Genomic DNA, 19,550 nt, shown 5'->3' with positions numbered 1-19,550 from the left:
GGCCCTTCTTGACATACCGTGTATTCAGTTCGCTCTTCCACCGGCGGAAAGTTTCACCCAGCATCTTCAGAGCATAATGCTTTACTTATTCTCTAGTTCCTCTGGGCACAATAAATGTTCTGCTCAACAATTGCCACATCACTTCTTTTCTCTCCTCAGGAACTAGGGGCCAACTAGGGATCGTCGGATCCAAAACCATCTTTATTCTTATTATTGCACCGATAGCATTCCAAAACCTTGGTACAATTTGCAGAGGATCTATGGGCTCTTCTGCCGGGCTAATTACATTAATAGTAAATTGTCCTTCGGGGTATTGGTTTCTTCCTCGCTGACCCCGTTTCCTTTTGTTTTGTACAATGGATGGTGTACTTGCAGGATCGGGTCCCGAGCTTTCATTGTCTTCCTCTGTGGGGCTTGGGGGTCCGCGTCGGCGCTTACCCCGGCCAGTCGATGCCTACATGGATAATACGATTCATCAAGTCCTAATGCGCAATCTATGAAAATGTATGGAATGCTTCGTTGTAATTAATCGTGTATTCATTACCTGACATTGTTCCGGTTCGTAATCCGGATCAAGCGCATCCTGTGAACGGCTTTCTCTTTGCGGAAACGGGTGTGGATCGAGCGGATCCTGCTACCTGCCGTCCACCCAAGCCCCTTGTCCAACCCTAGGGACATCCTCGTCCCCACTCTCAGACTCGTCTGTCGTGGATTGGACATCGACGTCGGCTTGGGTCTCCTACTCCATTTAGGATGCAATTTCTCGAAGCTCGTTTTGCAGTTCTGCGTCATCCCTTCGTGGGGAGGATGACGACGGAGGATCCATCTATGACTTCTACATCGATCACGAACATTTCACATTTAATATACAATTACTTGAATAGAAATGCTAAAAATGCAGATTTCATAAGTACAATATGAATCAATATTACTACAAAAAAAATTAAGAAATATACATCCAATATCTACAACATTAGAGTGTCTAAAAAATCATATAAAAGACTACATTTCACAAATTTCATGCACATTCAATTTTCATTTCATCCAATTTACAATTATTTTGAACAAGAAATGCTACAAAATATATACAAATATAAAACTATACTTATATTTATCAAAAAAACAGATTTCAAATGGTTTATATCAAAAAAACAGAAAATAATGGAAAGTAATGGCTGGCCCCACGGCGGCGGAGCTTACCCGCGGCGGGGCAGCCTACGGCGGCGGGCCGGGACGGGATGGGGAGGGGGCCGGGAGGAAGGCGAGGAGCGAGCTCACATGGAGGCCGGCGGCGGCGAGGTCGAGGCGGCTGGCACCGGCGGCGGGGAGAGAGAATGGCGCGGGGAGGTCGAGGCGCACCGGCGGCGGGGAAGATCCGGATCTGGGCCGCGCGGGGAGGTTGAGGCGGCGGGCGCCGGCGGCGGGAAGGGAGGACAGCAGGGAGGTCGAGGCGCGCCGGTGGCGTGCGGATCCAGATCTGGGGGATGCGTGGGGAGACCGGAGCGGTGGAGGAGGCCGGCGCAGTGGAGGTCGAGGTGCCGGCGGCGGGGAGAGGACCGCGGCCGCGTGCGCGGGGAGGCCGGCGCGGTGGAGGAGGCCGGTGCGGTGGAGGTCGAGGCACCGGCGGCGAGGAGGGCGTCGCGGTGGAGGAGGTCTGCGGGGAGGGAACCGGCGGCGAGGAGGGCGCGCAGAGGGAGCTAGCGGCAAGGAGGTTGGCGGCACGCGGGGAGGCCGGCGCGGTGTTGGAGGAAGGCAGGTGCGGCGGCGAGGATGGACGGCGTGGTAGAGAGGGCTGAAAATTTTTGGTAGCCTCCTGGCGTCTGTTCGCTCCCGCCTGGAAAATTAAAAAAAATTTCCAAGTCCTTGTTATATATTGGAGGATGATTTCTAGGGGCGGGCCACCTCCCTACCCACCCCTACAAATCTATTTGTAGGGGCGGGAACCCCCACCCGCCCCTACAAATATTTTTCAAAATAATTCCAAAAATTCATTTAATTCAAAAAAAGTAAAACACATGATAAAATAGTGAAATTTTTACCATAGCCACATTGTGGCATGTGTGACACAGAAAAAATAATAGAATTACATTTCAATGTATATAATGAATAAAAGTGTTGAAACAACAATATAGACATGTGTCACACTACTATCTCATACAACTTAAGACTAACTTTGAGTTTTAGACACTCTTAAACACAAAACATGTTGAATTGTATTTTTTATAATTTTCACGAGTTCTACAGGTCACTAAATGGTTACGGTAAAAAATTCTCATTTTTTTGAACTGTTTTCAAGCTCGTTTTGAATTAAAAGATTTTTTGTATTATTTAGAAATCGATTTGTAGAGGCGGCACCCGCCCCCCTACAAATCTATTTTTAGGGACGGGTGGGGGTGGCCCGCCCCTACAAATCCATTTTAAAAATGGATTCCAAAAATTGTTTTAATTCAAAAAAAATATAGTAAAACACATGATAAAATAGTGAAATTTATCACACTACCATATTGTGACATGTGTGACACAGGAAAAATATTAAAATCACATTGCATTGTATATAATAAATAAAAGTATTGAAACAACAATATAGTGTCACACTACTATCTCATACCACTTAAGGCTAACTTTGATTCAGATTCTCGTAAACAACAATATCAAAATTTCATACATCTTGAAGCTAATGTTTTGAACAATTGTATTACCATAAACATATTATAATCACTTTCGCACATTAATGGACCTCATATTTATAATTGATTCAGAATATAGGGATGCACAATATATTTAAGCGGTAACAATTCTCAATTCACCATCTTTGCGCACCCAAGGCTTCTCATCTTTTCTGATGCCTACTTCTATAATTTTTATCTTTTGTGGTAGGTTTGTGAAGAGGTTCATTTAATCATACTGATTATATTCTTCCACATCATAGATTCCCTCAACTCCTATGATATCTTGTTTTCCAAGGACGACAACGTGTTTTGTCTTCTTTGCAAAATAAGCTACATAGAGTACCTGTGTGGCCTGTGAAGCAAGTACCCATTGGTCGTCTTTATAACCAATATTGTTGAGGTCTACAATCGTGAGTCCATATGCGTCCACCTCAACACGTTTCAGATGTTTGACCCAACGACACCGAAAGACTGGGATTTGTATATTGGAACCATAGTGCACTCCCATATATCTTCTATGACACCAAAACATGTTGTATTTTTACCTGTTCTCTCGTCTAAGGCCGCAATACGAACACCACTATTCTGGGACACGGTCTTCTTGTCCTTGGCAGCAGTATAGAATAGATATCCATTAATATCATAATCTTGCCATGATGTGACCTGGGTAGATGGACCCGCTGCCAATCTTTTGATTGTTTGTTCCTCCATGGTCTCTCCATCTGGTAGATGCAAGTCCATCAACCATGCAGTCAGTCGGCGCTTGTGCTCTCTCATGATCCAATCAGCCGAGCGACCGTTACTTTCTGTACGAATCATGCTCAAGTGTTCATTGACTAAAGGCGTCATTATCATGAGGTGTTGCAAGATGCTATAATGTGCTTGTTGCACACATTTGAAATCTTTGTCGATGAAGATTTTCCTCCCAACCGTGCCCACACCTTCCAACCTCCCCGAAAAACGTGGAATTGGCAAACCAAGGGACACGTTATCCTTTAGGTAACCTAGACAAGACTCGATGACTTCCTCGGTACTGTATCCCTCTATCATGGACCCCTCAGGATGAGCACGATTCAGTATGTAACGGTTGAGGATGGACAAAAAACACTCATACGTCCACATTTCATGAAGGTAAAGTGGACCAAGTGCCCGTATCTGGTCGACCATGAGAATCATTAGGTGTTTAGTTATGTCAAAAAACCCCGGAGGGAAGCACATCTCCAGCTGTGCCATAGTTTCCGCAATGAATTCTTTGAGATCCTACAACTCATCTTCATCTATCACCTTTTTTGAAATCCTATTGAAGAAGTAACATAACCGAGTGATTACCATTCTTACATATACTAGCTTGATCGCTCTGATTGCAATCGGGAAGAACAACGTAAGCAACACATGACAATCATGACAGTTATAGCCGCATAGTGACAAATCTTTCATCGACACTAGTTTCCTTATGTCGGATGTCAAATGACTCGGGACTCTGATCCCTCTTAAGCTCTCGCACATCACCTTCTTCTCATCATGTGTCAAGTTGTAGCTAGCTGGGGGAAGTTCATATCTACCATTCCCTTTGTCAACATGGTGAAGGTCTTTTCTTATCTTCATGGCTACCAAGACTTGTCGTGACTTGTACGTATCCTTTGTTTTGGCTGATGTCTCTAGAAGGAGCCCAATTGTATTACCAAACACATTCTTCTTCAGGTGCATACCATCGATTGCATGGCGGACCTCAAGATCTGCCCAATACGTCAAGTACTTGTAGAAGATGGACTATTTCTTGAATGGTACGCCTTTGATAGGTGCCTTATCTCTCTTTCTCTTCTTCCTATCTTTCTTCTTCTTCCCATAAATGACCTTGACGTTTCGGACCATATTGAAAACATAATGCCTGTCTCGTCGTTCTGGAGTAGAACGGAATTCAGGGTTGCCATCAAAATGATTATAGAACTTCTTACTTCGGTACCTATGCCCTTCAACCAAGAAACGTCTGTATCCAAGGTAAACTACCTTCCGAGAACCCTCAAGGAAAGACGATACGGTGTCATCCACACAAACCGTGCATCCTGTCCTACCTTTGATCTGTCCTGACAGGACAAACAATGCCTGATAATCATGGATAGTGACGAATATAATAGCTCTAAGATTATAGGGCTGCCGTGCAAAACCATCATATATATCGATACCCTCCTTCCATAAAGTTTCCATCTCTTGCATCAGAGGCTCAAAAAAAACATCTATATTGATGCCAGGATGCTTAGGGCCCTATATAAGCATGGATAGCAAAAGATACTTCCTCTTCTGGCACAGCCATGTAGGCAGGTTGTACATTGTCAGTATCACTGGCCATGTGATGTGGGTGCTACTTCTTTCACCAAACGGATTCATTCCATCCGTACTCAACGCGAACTGAACATTTCTTGGGTCATTCCCAAATTTCAGATAGTACTTGTCATCAAATTCCTTCCACTGCCGAGCATCAGCTGGATGTCGGAGCTTTCCGTCACCCTTTTTGTGCTTATATGAATCCCACCAGCGCATCAGCTCAGCATCCTTTAGGTTCGAGAAAAAACGCCTAAGGCGATCGGAAACTGGGAGGTACCACATAACCATGGCTGGAATTCATCTTTGCTTCTCAGAAATGCCTAAAGTAGCGTCATCTGGCTCAACGGAGGCAGCACTATTATTCTTCGCCACATTCCCCTTCCCCTTATTCACATTGGTTGGATCCTGATTGTCATCACCACAGTATCCAACATTGTTTTGTAGCGACTTGCGGAACATACTGGGCATTTTTTCAGACCTTTAAAAGTGTCCCCACGATACAATATACAATGATTAGGACAGGCATGGATTCTTTCCACACCCATGGTGAATGGGCTGACAAGTTTCTTTGCTCTGTATGTGTTGGCTGGCACTTTATTTGGCTTTGGAAGTAACCAAGCCAAGATACGCAGCAGATCATTGAAACTACAATCTGACCAACTATGCTTAGCCTTCAGAGTCAACAGCTCAAGTATGAAACAAAGCACGGTCCAATGTTTCGGGCATCCCTTCGAGCGGTCATAAATAAGTTCCTCAGCTAATTTTTTTACCGTCTCGAAGTTTACTAACCCCCGGGGACTAGCAATCAATACCTCCGCTTTAGTGTGGCGCAACAACTAGCCGAGAAAATCACTATCATCAAGTTCATCATCACTACTATCACCATCCATGGGACATTCAACATCATCACCATGAGATCCACTAACCCCAACATCATCAGCATCACCATCATCACCATGGGATCCACTAACACCATCATCATCTCCGCCATCATGAAAATAAGAACTAATCATTCTGTCAGAATCTTCGTCCTCTACGATTTGACTCAGTGGATCATTTGCCGGAGGTGGTGGAGAATCAGTCTCACCATGTTGCTTCCAGACCATGTAGTCCTTGACAAAACCCCTCACTATCACATGTGATCTGATTGTAGTTGGGTTGCTGAATACTCTCAAATTCTGGCAGTCAAAGCATGGACAACGCATCAGTTGTGTCTTCTCATTTCTTGCGTGGTTCTCGGCAGCTTGAATGAATTTGTTAAGCTGTCCACAAAATAGGCGTCTGTCCTTTTTTAGTGTACATCCATGTCATATCCATCTCTGAACAGTAACAAATAATTCAAATGAATTAAAAATAGCAACTACTTATGTAAATAATTAGGGAAAACATAAATTCATTTCTCCAAAGTATAATAACCATAAATGGCATTGCAAATATACATAGGGAAAACATAAATTCATTTCTCCAAAGTATAATAACCATAAATGGCATTGCAAATATACATACTAATCTATAAGCGTAGATATTAATAAAATGTAATTTAGATAGTACTAAATAAGAAAATAAAAACCAAACATATTATTGTAACACAATTTCTTGCAAAAAAAATCTATCATGCATGTGAGTGAAAATAGAAAAAAAATCTTCTTCTCTCTCCTCCATAGATCTAGTGAGTACTTTACTTAGAAATGAGGCTAAAATATGTAAATCCAATACTAAGATAATCTTGTTCTCCATCTAAAATAGCATAACTTCATCCAAAAGTTTGAGGCAAATGGTGTCTCAAATGGCTAATCCACACCATGGAGATCTAGAGCTATTTAGAGAGAAAGAGAGCACCATTTGAGCCACAAATCTAAAAAAAGAGCTTAGGAATGACAAGAAATTAGCGTCAACTTACCTCCTAGAGCCCCAAACTTCAAGGAAATCGAGTTGAAAACCTCGCCCCTTTTTTTTCTTTTTTCGATCTTGGGGAGGACCTCTCCCTAGCCAATAATGGAGGGTCGGGAGGAAGAAGAAGAACACAGATTTTTATATACCTTTTTAGGGGCGGGTGGGAGGATGAGCCACCCCTACAAATGATACTTTTAGGGGCGGCTCACCCCCTCAGCCACCCTTGAAAATGAGGGCATTTTCAGGGGCGGATGGGGGGTGAGCCGCCCCTAAAAATGATTATTTGTAGGGGCGGTTGACCCCCTGACCCGCCCGTAAAAACGGCACCCATTTTCAGGGGTGGCAGAGGGGGTCAGCTGCCCTTACAGATGCCATCTTTAGGGGCGGACCATTTCTACAGTACCCTCGCTCCATTTATAGGAGCGGGTGACTTTTTGGTCCGCCCCTAAAAAAACGAGGCGTTGCTACAAATCGTTTTTGTAGCAGTGACAGCTCGTGGACTGTCAAATATGTTTGTTATACTAAACGATGTGAATTCAACTTGGGCAAGCACCAACCTCATCATTGAGCAGAGCAACACTCCCAAACAGGAACCAGGAATTCAACATGTTCAATTCAGCAGCTGATGAATGTTCTTCTTCGCAATCTCTGATCCTCCATGCTTCACACAATTAGGAACCAGGACGGGGAACATCAACCAGGCACGCACTGCATTTGTAAATAGGCAATATATATTGAACTCGTAGCATCAACCATCTATACACTCGGAAGATGCATACATGTGCTGGTATTGTTGTGCTGTATGTTCAGTTTGCATTTGTAGGTGGCTGACGCAAAACACGGTGATTACAAGATGTCTCATTTGTCATGCTTTTCTTAAATCTTCTATTTTTCTGTTTAATGTTGGGGGTTCGGAACCTCTAGCCAGGCAGTTTACAGATTATTTCAATATGAAAAACGAGTGTTGATTTGTTGTCCTCTGCCTTTCTATAGGATAAGAAAAACAACAATTTTGAAGTTGTACCTGCAGTTTGAAGATCTTAGACCATCAGCAGTGGTTGGATGAAAAAAGCGACTCATACGTGACACGTGGTATTGTTGAATGGTAAAAAAAAATTGCTCTAAGATATATTCTCTCTCCAATGAGTCCCATAATAAAATTAAATAACAAGAGAAAGCAGTGATACACTGACACCATTTACTCTCCGCCTCTCTTATGAACAGGCACCTCTTGCAGCTAAAATAATATTCTATGCCCTTGCATCGACTTATAAATGGGAGTCGATTCTTCTCTCACCTGCTCATGCATCAAATACTCCAGTAGTTTGAGTCGGTATGGTTCGATTCCAGGTCAGCATAAGGTTTGTTTTTTATTGCCACTGGAGAAGCCCTTAGAGTCCATACCAGCCTGTCCTATCGGAGGGCGGTTAGATCACTGAAGGCAATAAAAATCCGCATTTATCACCTGAAGAAAACGTCTCCACCGGCTCACCAATCAGCCGGCCTACCAACCACCGTCGTCCTCCTCGGCTTCGGCAGCTCGCGCCATCGAATCCTCAACCAACGACTACCACTGGCTTCGCGCCAGCTCCGCCAGCTCTGTCGAGAAGCACCACTCCCCTGCCACCTACCCCGCCCACAACCTATCACCGCCGCTGGCTCGCCGCCACCCAAAGGCCCTCCCTCCACTGCCGGTGAACACCACTGGCGATAACCCCAAACCCGAAGCCCCTAAACGCTAACCGCGGTGAGGATGGTGGTGAGCACCACGAGCTTAAGGAAGAAGAAGAAAGCTACTAGGCCATTTAGGCCGAAATCCCGACGCTTTAGGCGATGTATCCTTGATTTGTCACACATGCGACATATAGTCGCGGCGGTCCTATCGTGCCAGCAGTCACGGTACATGTGGGTCAGCTTTGGTTGACCTAAACACTGACTCATACTACCCAATTATCTATGAATGTGTCCTGGGTTGGCCCAAAAAGATTTGAAGTCCTGAAACCAGTGGAACCAATTGTCCCAGTAGGTCAGTAAGTGTGCCTCTCCTGTCTCGTGTGTTTGTCTATTGTCTGCTTGCTTCGAAACTTCAAGACACTAGATTCTCGCAGGTTCACATCCATAATCGATACATAGAGCAATAAAATATTTAATATTGAGATAATTAAGAGACACAATTGAGTACACAAAACCTAATTCCAAGAGCCAACAAGTATACACAATGAAAAATAAATTAAAAACAAGAACTATTGGATCTTTTGTCTGCACATGTAGATGCAACCAATACACTCTGATGGCTAATAAAAAAAGTTCTATTCCTTTTCTGATGCTGATGTCAATCAATGCTCCATGGCTAGTCTTTGACACTCCTACCAGATATAACATGAATAGTGTGAATTCCAAACAAATGCCAACTTAGCATAAAGAAGCATCATCACCAAAATCATCTTCTATGAGATCCGTTGTATCATCACTTACAAGTTTGACAATGGTCAAAGACTTGTAAACATGTAACAGAAACACCACCAACAAGTGATAGGCATTTAGTAACATGAAACTGTAGTTGCATTGTTGCAATCCTAGCATCAGGCAAACATCTAGGCATGACAAAAACACCAGTAATTGCGAACTCATGGGAGCCTACTTGAATCACATCTCTCACTACTACACTCATGAAATTCCTCAAACACAAAACTTAGTCAGTCAAAATTAGGTAAGAAAAAATAGAGTAAAGAAGCATCAAATTAAATTTTGTACAGATATGCTACCAAACATCCAGTATACAAGCATTACAAGTAATTGTTTTCGCTAGTGCCACAACTTGAACCAGAAGCTTCTCAGGGAAGGAGCTGAGCTGCAGCATTAAAAAACAGTATTTGTTATACTGTTTGGGGTCATGTTTTTACAAAGACACCCAACATGTTTGCAGTAATAAGTATCTAAAATTGTAGCTAGCCAACCAGAACAACACTTAATTAGTGTAGGTTTAGTGGACTGTGTTTGGGTCTAAACCTAAGCTTAAACCTTTTACTAGAAAGAACGCGCAGCGTTGCCGTGCTGCTGGGCCATTGATGGTCCATTTGTTTTGGCATGTCAGAGTTTGTTCATCTCTTTTTCCTGCACTGAACATGCAGAAAGTTGGAGACATTGAAGTTTACCAAAGAGGTGAAGCACGTAATGATGCGTGTGGTTTTGAGATGTAAGAGCAACTCCAGCAGGGCCTCTATTTGGATGACTAAACCCACATTTTAGTCATTTTGCTCAAATTTCCATCTCCAGCAGGGCCCCTACTTGGGTGACTAAAATGAGGGGGTGACTAAATTTTTTCTCCCACCCCCTCAATTTGGTCACCCTCTACTTAGGCTACCAAAAGTAGAACCCATCATTTTTTTCTCCTTTTAGTTTATTTAGAAGTCTATTTAATCGGTGCTGCTGGAGTAAAGACTACATTTTGGGTGACTAAACTTGGAAAGTGGGTGACTAAAATGAATTTTAGTCACTCAAATTAGTCACTCTACTAGAGTTGCTCTAAGAGATCTATACCAGAAATCTGCTCCAAGGTTTTGACGCCTGTTTAATTACAGATGTTGAGATCTTTCGATATAGTAGGACCCACATGTTAGGGTCATCTTCAACCTCTGTCCTAACGCTAACGAGCATAGAGCCCTGTAGCTCTTCGGCCACTTTTGCCGATGCAGCTCTCCTATATGTGGGAGCAGAGCAGTAGAGCACCTAGGGCTTGCGTTGGAGAGGACAAAAAATGCATTGGTTGGGAGGCAAAGGAGGGAAAGGGGGTTCTGTTTTGGGGGTTTATTTCGAGGATTGAGGCATAGAGGGAAGGCGGCCATGGATGCTTTTCTGGAGCATGTGGGGGGGGGGATCTATACATGCGTGGGTGCCATGTCGCCATGAGGAGTAGCAGCGTGTGCGGTGCCAGGCCAGGCGAGCGTGGCAGGCGAATCGGCCATTTGATGTTGTGCTGCTGGTGGAGGCTGCCGCGCCGGCGCCATGCATGATATGCGAGTAGTGAGGCCCTAGACAACGGATGAGTTTTGGTGGCAATACGGAATTGGAAGGGGCTATAGTGATTTTCCTTGAATGGGATGTGGAAGAGGAAGCGTCAAGAATGATTTATAATTACGGTCCTTGACTGTGGCTGTGTTTCCCATAGTTGTAGAAACTGAGACCACAAGAGTCATCGGGACAGGCAACGGGTGTTGACCTCGCGCAGCATTGACTTCCGTCCGATCTGTATCCGACGGCAGCTAAAAAATTTGATGTTGTGGTTCAATGACAGCTTGAGGAATAACCCAACTTTCGATTCTTACAGATTAATTGGTGGCATATCCTAAAATTATATTAATCAAAACTGAATTAAGTATTCCTTTGACCTCTGTACTACATTAAAGTATGCTTGGACCACTAGAAAGTAGAAACTAATTCATAAAAATGAGGCTGTGCTTATTCCTGTATGAAATGTACAGATAATAAAGGGAATCACTTTGAAACCTAACAACTAACTGATAATGAGATCACATTGTTATTTCTTTATTTTCACTCACAGGGAAGTATTTCAGTGTTTGAGATTTGTTCTTGAACTATTATGGTACAAAAGCATGATTATAATTGCGAATGCAGCAAAAATGAAGATACTATTAATTCACTTCTCTCACTGAAGGCTGCTAATCAACACCGGCCGTGGGTCGTTGGGTCGACCGACTAAAACCTGCAATGAGCCAGCAACCATGGAACCATTCTCCAAAAAAAAAAAACAGCAACCATGAAGCCTCTGATGAGCCCATCGCCTGTAGTCCACTTCTGGTGCAAGTTGTTGGAGTTTATTTGATAGAAGGGCTACGGTGGGATGGCTATTCAGTCCTTGTATTTCATCAGGATACTGTGACTTGATTTCTGATGCCTCTCATACTCAAAAGACATACTCATTTCGTAGCAGATGTATAGCTTGGAGATAATAGCTCTTGTAGCAGCCATGGTTATTGTCAACTGCTGGGTTTATATCCTCATTTGTGGTAACCACCTTTCTCATACTTTTTGAATTATGATCTCCATTGAATGGGCACATGGCTTGGTGCATGTGATGGTATGTTTAATTTTTACCAGAGTTTCAAACAAAAAGTAGTAATGTATTGGTACCATCTACTATTACACACTATAACACAATACCAATATCCCGTCGGACATCAGTCGCTATAACTACACAATTACCGATGAACTGTCGGTCAGTGAAGAATTCTAGCAAACGATCTGTCGATATTTCAATAGTTTTTTATTACGTATGAGTCGCTAAAAATATTTACATATATTGAATGATTCGCCGGTAAATATAAATAACTATGTCGAACCATCCATCGATAAACTCGTATTGGGCCTGGCGCAAAAGACCCATAACTGAAACCAATGGCCCACGATTCGGTTGCTGCACCCTCCCACATATATATGACTGCCCTCTCAAACCCTAGCTTGCCACCAACCCATCACTCTCCAGCCACCGCCGGCCAGTCCTTTCTGTCTCCTTCGCTCTCCGTGCGCCGCTGCATCAAATCCACAGATTGGCTGCCACTTTCACTGCCCGCTGAAGCAAAGATGCAGATCCACGCCACCCTTGTTGGCTGGCGCCCCCAAATCTATCTTCTGCAGGCCTTGCGAGTGTGGAGCCACCGGAGTTCGTCAAGCCCAGCAGCTACCTGGGCAGCTGGGAGCTCTGGGAGGCATGGCCACGATTGTGAACAGTACACCATGCGTGCAACACTATGCATATGAGGCGCAGTTGATGGAAGCCATGTGGCAGAGGAAGGCAACGGTCCATGTCAACGTTGTGTCTCGCGTGTGTTTCCAACAAGGAGCGGAAGGTATAGCAAGGGGCGCCGCATGGTGAGAAGCTCGCATTGAAGGATTTCCGCCAGGCTCGTTAAACCATCATTCCGTAATGTTTCTAGAGGGTGTCTGATAGCCGGTCAGTAAAAATTTGCTGGTCGGTATAGACTTGTAAAAATTTTGATGTACCAATGGTATTGCCATCATTGCACTACGTCACAGCCCCAAAACAACAACAGCAGCTGGTCATCGGTATGAGGCACCGTATCAGGATTCTGTAGCGGTGGGGCAAAAAGACTTGTACGGTAATGTTTTTTTTTGCGGTAAGTACAGTATTGTAACTATAAGGTCCGTCGAACCTTAGGCTTATGGTCGTCGTCTTATGTACTCCCTCCATTCCAAACTATTAGTCGTTTTATTTTTTTTAGATATATCAATTTTGCTATGCATTTAGATATATATTATGTCTAAGTGCCTAGCAAAATCGATAATCTATAAAAGCCAACACGATTAGTAATTTGGGGCGGAGGGAGTATGTATCCTCCGGTCTAGCTAGTAACCGTCCATCGGCCCATTTGAGGGCCCCACCCTATGATCCCCAAACGGTTTTGGATTTCACTCCTGCGTCTGATGCTGAATCGCTGACTGACGTAGAATGTGTTTTCTCGTTGTTCATTCTGCGTCTTCAATTTTGCTCATGAGTTTTGGTAAACTTGCTCATGGAAAATCCATGATCAGTGTGCTGAACTCATCAATTCACTTATGTAAGAAGAGAATGATTTTGACGAGTATATAAAATTATAAGTCATTTTTGTTTTGTCATAAATCAAACTTATCTAGTCTTGATCAACTTTATAGCAAAATAAATTAATATTTTCCATATCAATCAATTGAACAATCTGTATATATGGTGTATCTACTAAGGGGTGTTTGGATCCAAGTGCTAATGCTCAAAAGCGCTAAAGTTTAGTCTATCCAAATAGGAGTGGTATTGGGGCAGGCTAAACTTTAACCAAGACCAAGATTGAAAATTTTTAGCAAAAGTATATTGCTAGTACTATGTGCCAAAGTTTAGTATCCAACTTTAGTCCATCCAAACAGGCCCTACGAGTAGTTTGATGTTTTAGATATTTGTTAGTCCATCCAAACAGGCCCTAAGAGTAGTTTGATGTTGTAGATATTTGTTTTCTAGAGTAGTTTAATGTTGTAGATTTTTGTTTTCTATAAGCTTGGTCGAAAGTCGAAATTAAAGAAATTTGACTTAAGATGACGTTGAGCACTGCATCGTATACACATGCATGTGCGGGCATGCGGGCCAGTGCTCATGCTTGGCAACCACAAACAACGGAAACATGCCATGTGGTCGGCCGTTTGGATCTTTGTTCATCCAAATCAGTGGAACAGGTTTCTATTTCGGCTCAAAGCCGACCGAAGAACTCGGTTACCACAGAGATTATCTAGGAGTAGCTACTTATTATTGACAACGGGCATTGTGCGGCTGGAATCCTATTTGCAGTCTTTAAGGGGGAAACGATTTATATTCATATGCTCCAACCACCGCGAAACTCTGCACATCGATCGAGCGCACCCAAAGCACGGCCATGGCGCGCCATCTTCGCCGCCTCCTGCTCCTTCTCCTCGCCACCGTCGTCGCGGCGGCGGCCCCCGCCCTCGCCATCTTCCATTTCGACTTCCGCTTCGACACCGACGGCCCATACTCTGGCGGCATGCTGTCCCGGCACGACATGTGGCGGCGGCGCGCCGCCGAGAGCAGAGCCCGGGACGCCGGGAACTCGGCCAGGCTCGCCAAGGCCCTCGGCAAGGACGGCGACATCACGGCGGCCGACGTGACCGTCACCCCCTACACCCACCAGGGCCACTGGCTGACCGTCGGCGTCGGCACGCCGCCGCAGCCCAGCAAGGTGATCCTCGACATGGGCAGCGACCTCCTGTGGACGCAGTGCAGCCTGGTGGGCCCCACGGCGGTGCAGGAAGAGCCGGTGTACGACCCCTCCAGGTCGTCGTCCTTCTCCCTCCTCCCCTGCGGCAGCAAGCAGTGCGAGGAGGGCGCCTTCACCAGCAAGAACTGCACCGACAAGAGGTGCGCGTACGAGAACTACTACGGCGTCCTGACGGCGACCGGCGTCCTCGCCACCGAGACGTTCACCTTCGGCGCGCACCGCAACGCCACCGTCAACCTCACCTTCGGCTGCGGCAAGCTCACCAACGGCACCATCGCCGGCGCCTCCGGCATCCTGGGCCTCTCCCCGGGCCCCCTGTCGCTGCTGAAGCAGCTGGCCATACCCAAGTTCTCCTACTGCCTCACCCCCTTCGCCGATCGCAAGACGAGCCCGGTCATGTTCGGCGCCATGGCCGACCTCGGCAAGTACAAGACGACGGGCAAGGTGCAGACGGTCCCGCTGCTGAAGAACCCCGTGGAGGACATCTACTACTACGTGCCCATGGTGGGGATCTCCCTCGGGAGCAAGCGGCTGGACGTGCCGGCCGAGAGCCTGGCGCTGAAGCCCGACGGCACCGGCGGCACGGCCGTGGACTCGGCGACCACGCTGGCGTACCTCGTGGAGCCGGCCTTCACGGAGCTGAAGAAGGCCGTGATGGAGGGGCTGAAGCTGCCGGTGGCGAACAAGACCGTCGACGACTACCCGCTGTGCTTCGAGCTGCCGCGCGGCGGGTCCATGGACGGCGTGGAGGTGCCGCCGCTGGTGCTGCACTTCGACGGCGGCGCCGTGATGGTGCTGCCGCGGGACAACTACTTCCAGGAGCCGAGCCCCGGGGTGATGTGCCTGGCGGTGGTCCAGTCGCCGTTCAAAGGCGCGCCGTCGGTCATCGGCAACGTGCAGCAGCAGAACATGCATGTGCTCTACGATTTGGGGGAACGCAAGTTCTCCTACGCGCCCACGCAATGTGACAAGCTCTGAGGTGCTATGTATGCAAATAAATCTACAACGATGATGATCTTCAGATTTCAGTGGCAAAAATATAACTTTTATTTTTTATTGTCTAATGATGATGAAACCCTTTTTGTAGGACAGTTTGTTGTATCCAATGTATAAAATCAATAATGAGGGTTGCCTGTTAATGACAAATTGAATAGGTACACATGTGCAATTGGAATATTTATCTCGAGTACTTTGTTTGACAACACAATTTCTCAACCGAAATAAAGTAACTAGAACCATACTATTTATCATCCCTTGCAAGCACCAAATGATTGTCCAAGACCCCAAATGGGACAAGTCGCAAAAAAAAAAAGACCCCAAATGGGACATTCAGGAGTACAATCTTCAAAATGCAGGCGTCCCTTTTTGATTCTCATAGTGGATGGATGGTAATTGCCTAGTTACGCAACACCCATCTCAGCAAAAACTTGTGTCAATACCCTTGTCGAAAGCCGGTGTATTAATTGATGTATGTGATAGACTTGATGGGCGCCCTGCATCTTGAAAGATAGAGACAGGTACAAAGCAACCAATTCTCCCCAACTATTCGGGCACTACTAGCGTCATACAGTGAGAGCAGCCTCGAGTGTACACCCTTGTTAGTAGCACCTACACTGTCCCAAGGTCTCACATATAGTATTTTTTTGAACCAAGAGGCACGAGATTGTGCATGTTCGTTGATAGAGAAGAAGAGTACAACCGGGGGACCGGTAACAAAAAAATTACAGTTGTGGTATTATAGACGCTAAGTTCTTTGCTCCTGCTGTTGCCCAAATGGCTGCTTCCGCCTTAATTTTCTCCATTAACCTAGTCGCTGACATTTCTTTCCGATTGAAAACTCTATTGTTTCGCTCCTTCTAGACCTCCCAGCTGATTAGCATGGTGAGGCTCCGTACGGTCTTCTTTGGCACAGCCGCCGTAGTAGTGATGTTTAGCCACCAAGAGAGCGCACTGTCACTCGGTCTCCACCTGTTTGGGTTGAGCTTTGGATAGCCAATCCACTCCACATCAAACTGCCATATCCTTCTAGTGTATCTGCATTCGGAGAGCAAATGGTGTGCCGATTTTATGACTCCTCTGCAGAGGGGGGGGGGGGGGGGGGCATGAAGGCGAGTGCGGCCATCCCCTCCTTGCCAGCCTATCCGAATGTAATATCCCAATTATTCATATTTTTTTAAAAAATTTCAAGTTGAGAGAGACTACGGAGTTGACCAAAATTTGACATTTTGAATCGTTAGTCGTATGAACGATCAGAGACCGTGGCTGCGTAGAGCTCATCGAAACGAATCCGTTTTACTACTCACATGCCAAGTTTGGATAACGGGTGAATTGATGGCGAGCCGGTGAATCTAGACCATTGGATACACATTAGGTTTCTGTGTTTCTTAATCCCTCGAGACTTCTGTTCTGCCCGACCCCTATTGGTGCGCCGCCGCCTCCTCTTCTCATCTCATCCCTGGCGCCGTCTCCTCTCAGCCCTAGCGCCGCCCCTGCTCCGGAGCCTTGCAGCCTCATATTGGTGAACCTCTCCAACCTCCACTCACGAGAGCTGCTGCCGACACCGGTTGTCTCATTAGGTAACTATTGGTTTGCCTTGTTATGCTGCACATGTTGGTCCGTGTGATTTGATAAAGGGGGCTGTCGTTTGTTGCTGCTGGGCAGAGAATAGAGGGAGGGTCTGAGTTGTTTCCTCGTGTGGCGCTCTGCTGGAATTAGTTGGCAAGTAGACAATCAAGAGAGTAGATCGAGTTTAGTTATGTCGTATGAATTAGGCTGATTTATTCGATGAATTTCTGGCATTAATTGGTGCGGAATTTGATCCTGCTCTAACAACGAAAGTTGTAGGTTTCGTCGATATCTTTCCAATGGCGCTAGTTTCATTCGATTCCGGTTAGGGGTTTAGGAGATATCATCGAAACTGTGTCGCTGGTCCCTATAGAAAAGTTGTGCGCAGAAACTGTTTTTATATTTTTCGACTTATTTAGAAGCCGAATTTTCCCTGGGTGCTGTAACAAAAGTTGTAGGAAATTCTCTGTAGATGTTCAAGATGTATTTATTTACTACATTTGGTTAAGCGAATCAAAAGTTATGGGCCAAACAGCGAGTAACTCAGAGCATTGGTCGAATTTTCAGAAATTGTGAGAGTTAACATTTTAGGCTTTTAGCTCCGGATTTCTTCGAGTATATAGGCTTTTGGTCGATATGAACTAGTTCCTGTGAGTGCTTCATTCCACAGGTTCGATAAATTCTAGCGGCGAGCGTGTGGCGCCGGGTTCTCAACAAGGTTAAGGCAAGTGCAATGACGGACCTCTTGATGTGTGATTATGTTTGTGGCTTTCTTACCGCCCTTGGGCAATGTTTATTCAATGTCTTCATTTCATATGTCAATTTCTTTAAGCTTCATGTCATAATTTTCTGGTTCTATCAAATGTTCAAGATTCGTGTGTTGCCTTTCATATCATTCAAGTGCCGGGGGTTTGTATAAATACTGGTTGTGCAATTTGGTTCTTATGTTCAGGTTCCTGTGAATAAGTGCTGGCCCCACTTATTCGGCTTTACCGGTAAATGCTCTGGAAATTTCAAGTGACGTCCATTTCAGGCGGAAACTACTGTTTCACTGATGTTCCATTGCTTTTGGATTTCCATTGTTCATGAACTCGCAGTCCCTCTTTCGGTTCCGAATTGTGCTTGCTAAGTATTTCTACTCACTCTTGTGTTTATTTGGTTTTTAGGTACCTGCTGATCAAGTATGCATGGGATGGGAGTAGCCACTTCATTATGAGCATGCACACTCTTTAGCCATTCAGTAAACAAATCCCTAGGCTGAATAATTCTTTTGATGTTATGAGGATTGTTGCGTGGTCATTTGGTTGTCGCCTAGAATTTATTTATTCGGTTGTGATGGTTGATGAGCAAGTTTATTTACTATCTCTATATTCACTTTGCTATATTTATGTCTTGTGTGCCGCTAATGTTAGAATTTACGAAGGAGACTTTGCCGAAATTTACTAGAATTTTATGATTTAGTGCAATTTAATGTCTTTAGTAGTAACCTCTAGGTATGTCGATACTTGGGGCGTTACACCGAAGTCCACACACAATTTTGGATCATGAGCCAGATGAAAGATTTGCATTTTGGCAGTGCCCGAGTCCTCCAGAGTGTGTTTGGCAGCACTGCCTTGGTGCATCCAATGAACTGCGCTTTGTAGGCTGACGCAGCTGTGTATGTTCCTGAGGGTGTGAATTTCCAGCCGATTTGGACTTCCTGATCAGGTAATAGTCGTACATTCCGCACGTGCTCCCAAAGCTTACAAAACTCTAAAGAGGTGAGTAGTGGTTAGATGACTGTTATGACGTATGTCCCTGATCCTCGCGTCTCCTGCGAGTGCCTCAGCTATTGTTTTTCCTTTGCAATTTGATATACTGAAGAGGTTTGACGCTACATATCTTGATCTGCAGCCATTGATCCACCCAAAGCTCCAGAAGCTTGTCTTCCTTCCGTTGCCAATTGTGATTTGTGTCCAGGCCGCAAAAATCTCACAGATAGTATAATTCTCGATGCCTCTCATACCTATTTATGCATCACATGACACTAGTTTCGTTCTTGGGTAAGTGAGGGAGTATTGTTCATGAGACTGGCATTTTGAGGTAGGAGTATATATATGAATGAACGGCAATCCGTAGGTGTCTTTATTTACTGATCTGTAGCTGTGCAATTAAATGATGACATATATTTTTCTTTTCTTTTTTTTTGCTTCTATGAAGTATTATTGTACCCGGCGCGTAACAAGCTATCGAGTATAGGTAAGATAGTAAAGAAATCATCAGTACTTCCCAAACCAGCTGATGAATATATATGCTTGCCTTAGCTTTG

The 19,550-nt window shown here is 45.0% G+C and overlaps 1 protein-coding gene and 1 long non-coding RNA gene across 2 annotated transcripts; both read left to right on the top strand.

The window, feature by feature from the left end:
* The first annotated feature begins 14,079 nt into the window (after positions 1-14,079).
* On the top strand, positions 14,080-15,860 carry LOC120712236 (aspartic proteinase nepenthesin-1-like). The gene has a single exon (XM_039997986.1). The coding sequence runs from the start codon at positions 14,318-14,320 to the stop codon at positions 15,653-15,655; it is 1,338 nt and encodes a 445-aa protein (XP_039853920.1). The 5' UTR covers positions 14,080-14,317; the 3' UTR covers positions 15,656-15,860.
* A 1,247-nt stretch (positions 15,861-17,107) lies between these two features.
* On the top strand, positions 17,108-18,717 carry LOC120712235. Its single transcript, XR_005690794.1, has 2 exons — positions 17,108-17,253; positions 18,409-18,717. It is a non-coding gene; the product is annotated as an uncharacterized LOC120712235 (long non-coding RNA).
* The last annotated feature ends 833 nt before the right edge of the window (positions 18,718-19,550 follow it).

This window comes from Panicum virgatum, chromosome 6K (genome assembly GCF_016808335.1).
Source record: "Panicum virgatum strain AP13 chromosome 6K, P.virgatum_v5, whole genome shotgun sequence".
Lineage (NCBI taxonomy): Eukaryota > Viridiplantae > Streptophyta > Magnoliopsida > Poales > Poaceae > Panicum > Panicum virgatum.
The sequence above is the reverse complement of the archived record's forward strand: the minus strand, read 5'-3'. Positions and strand labels throughout refer to the sequence as shown.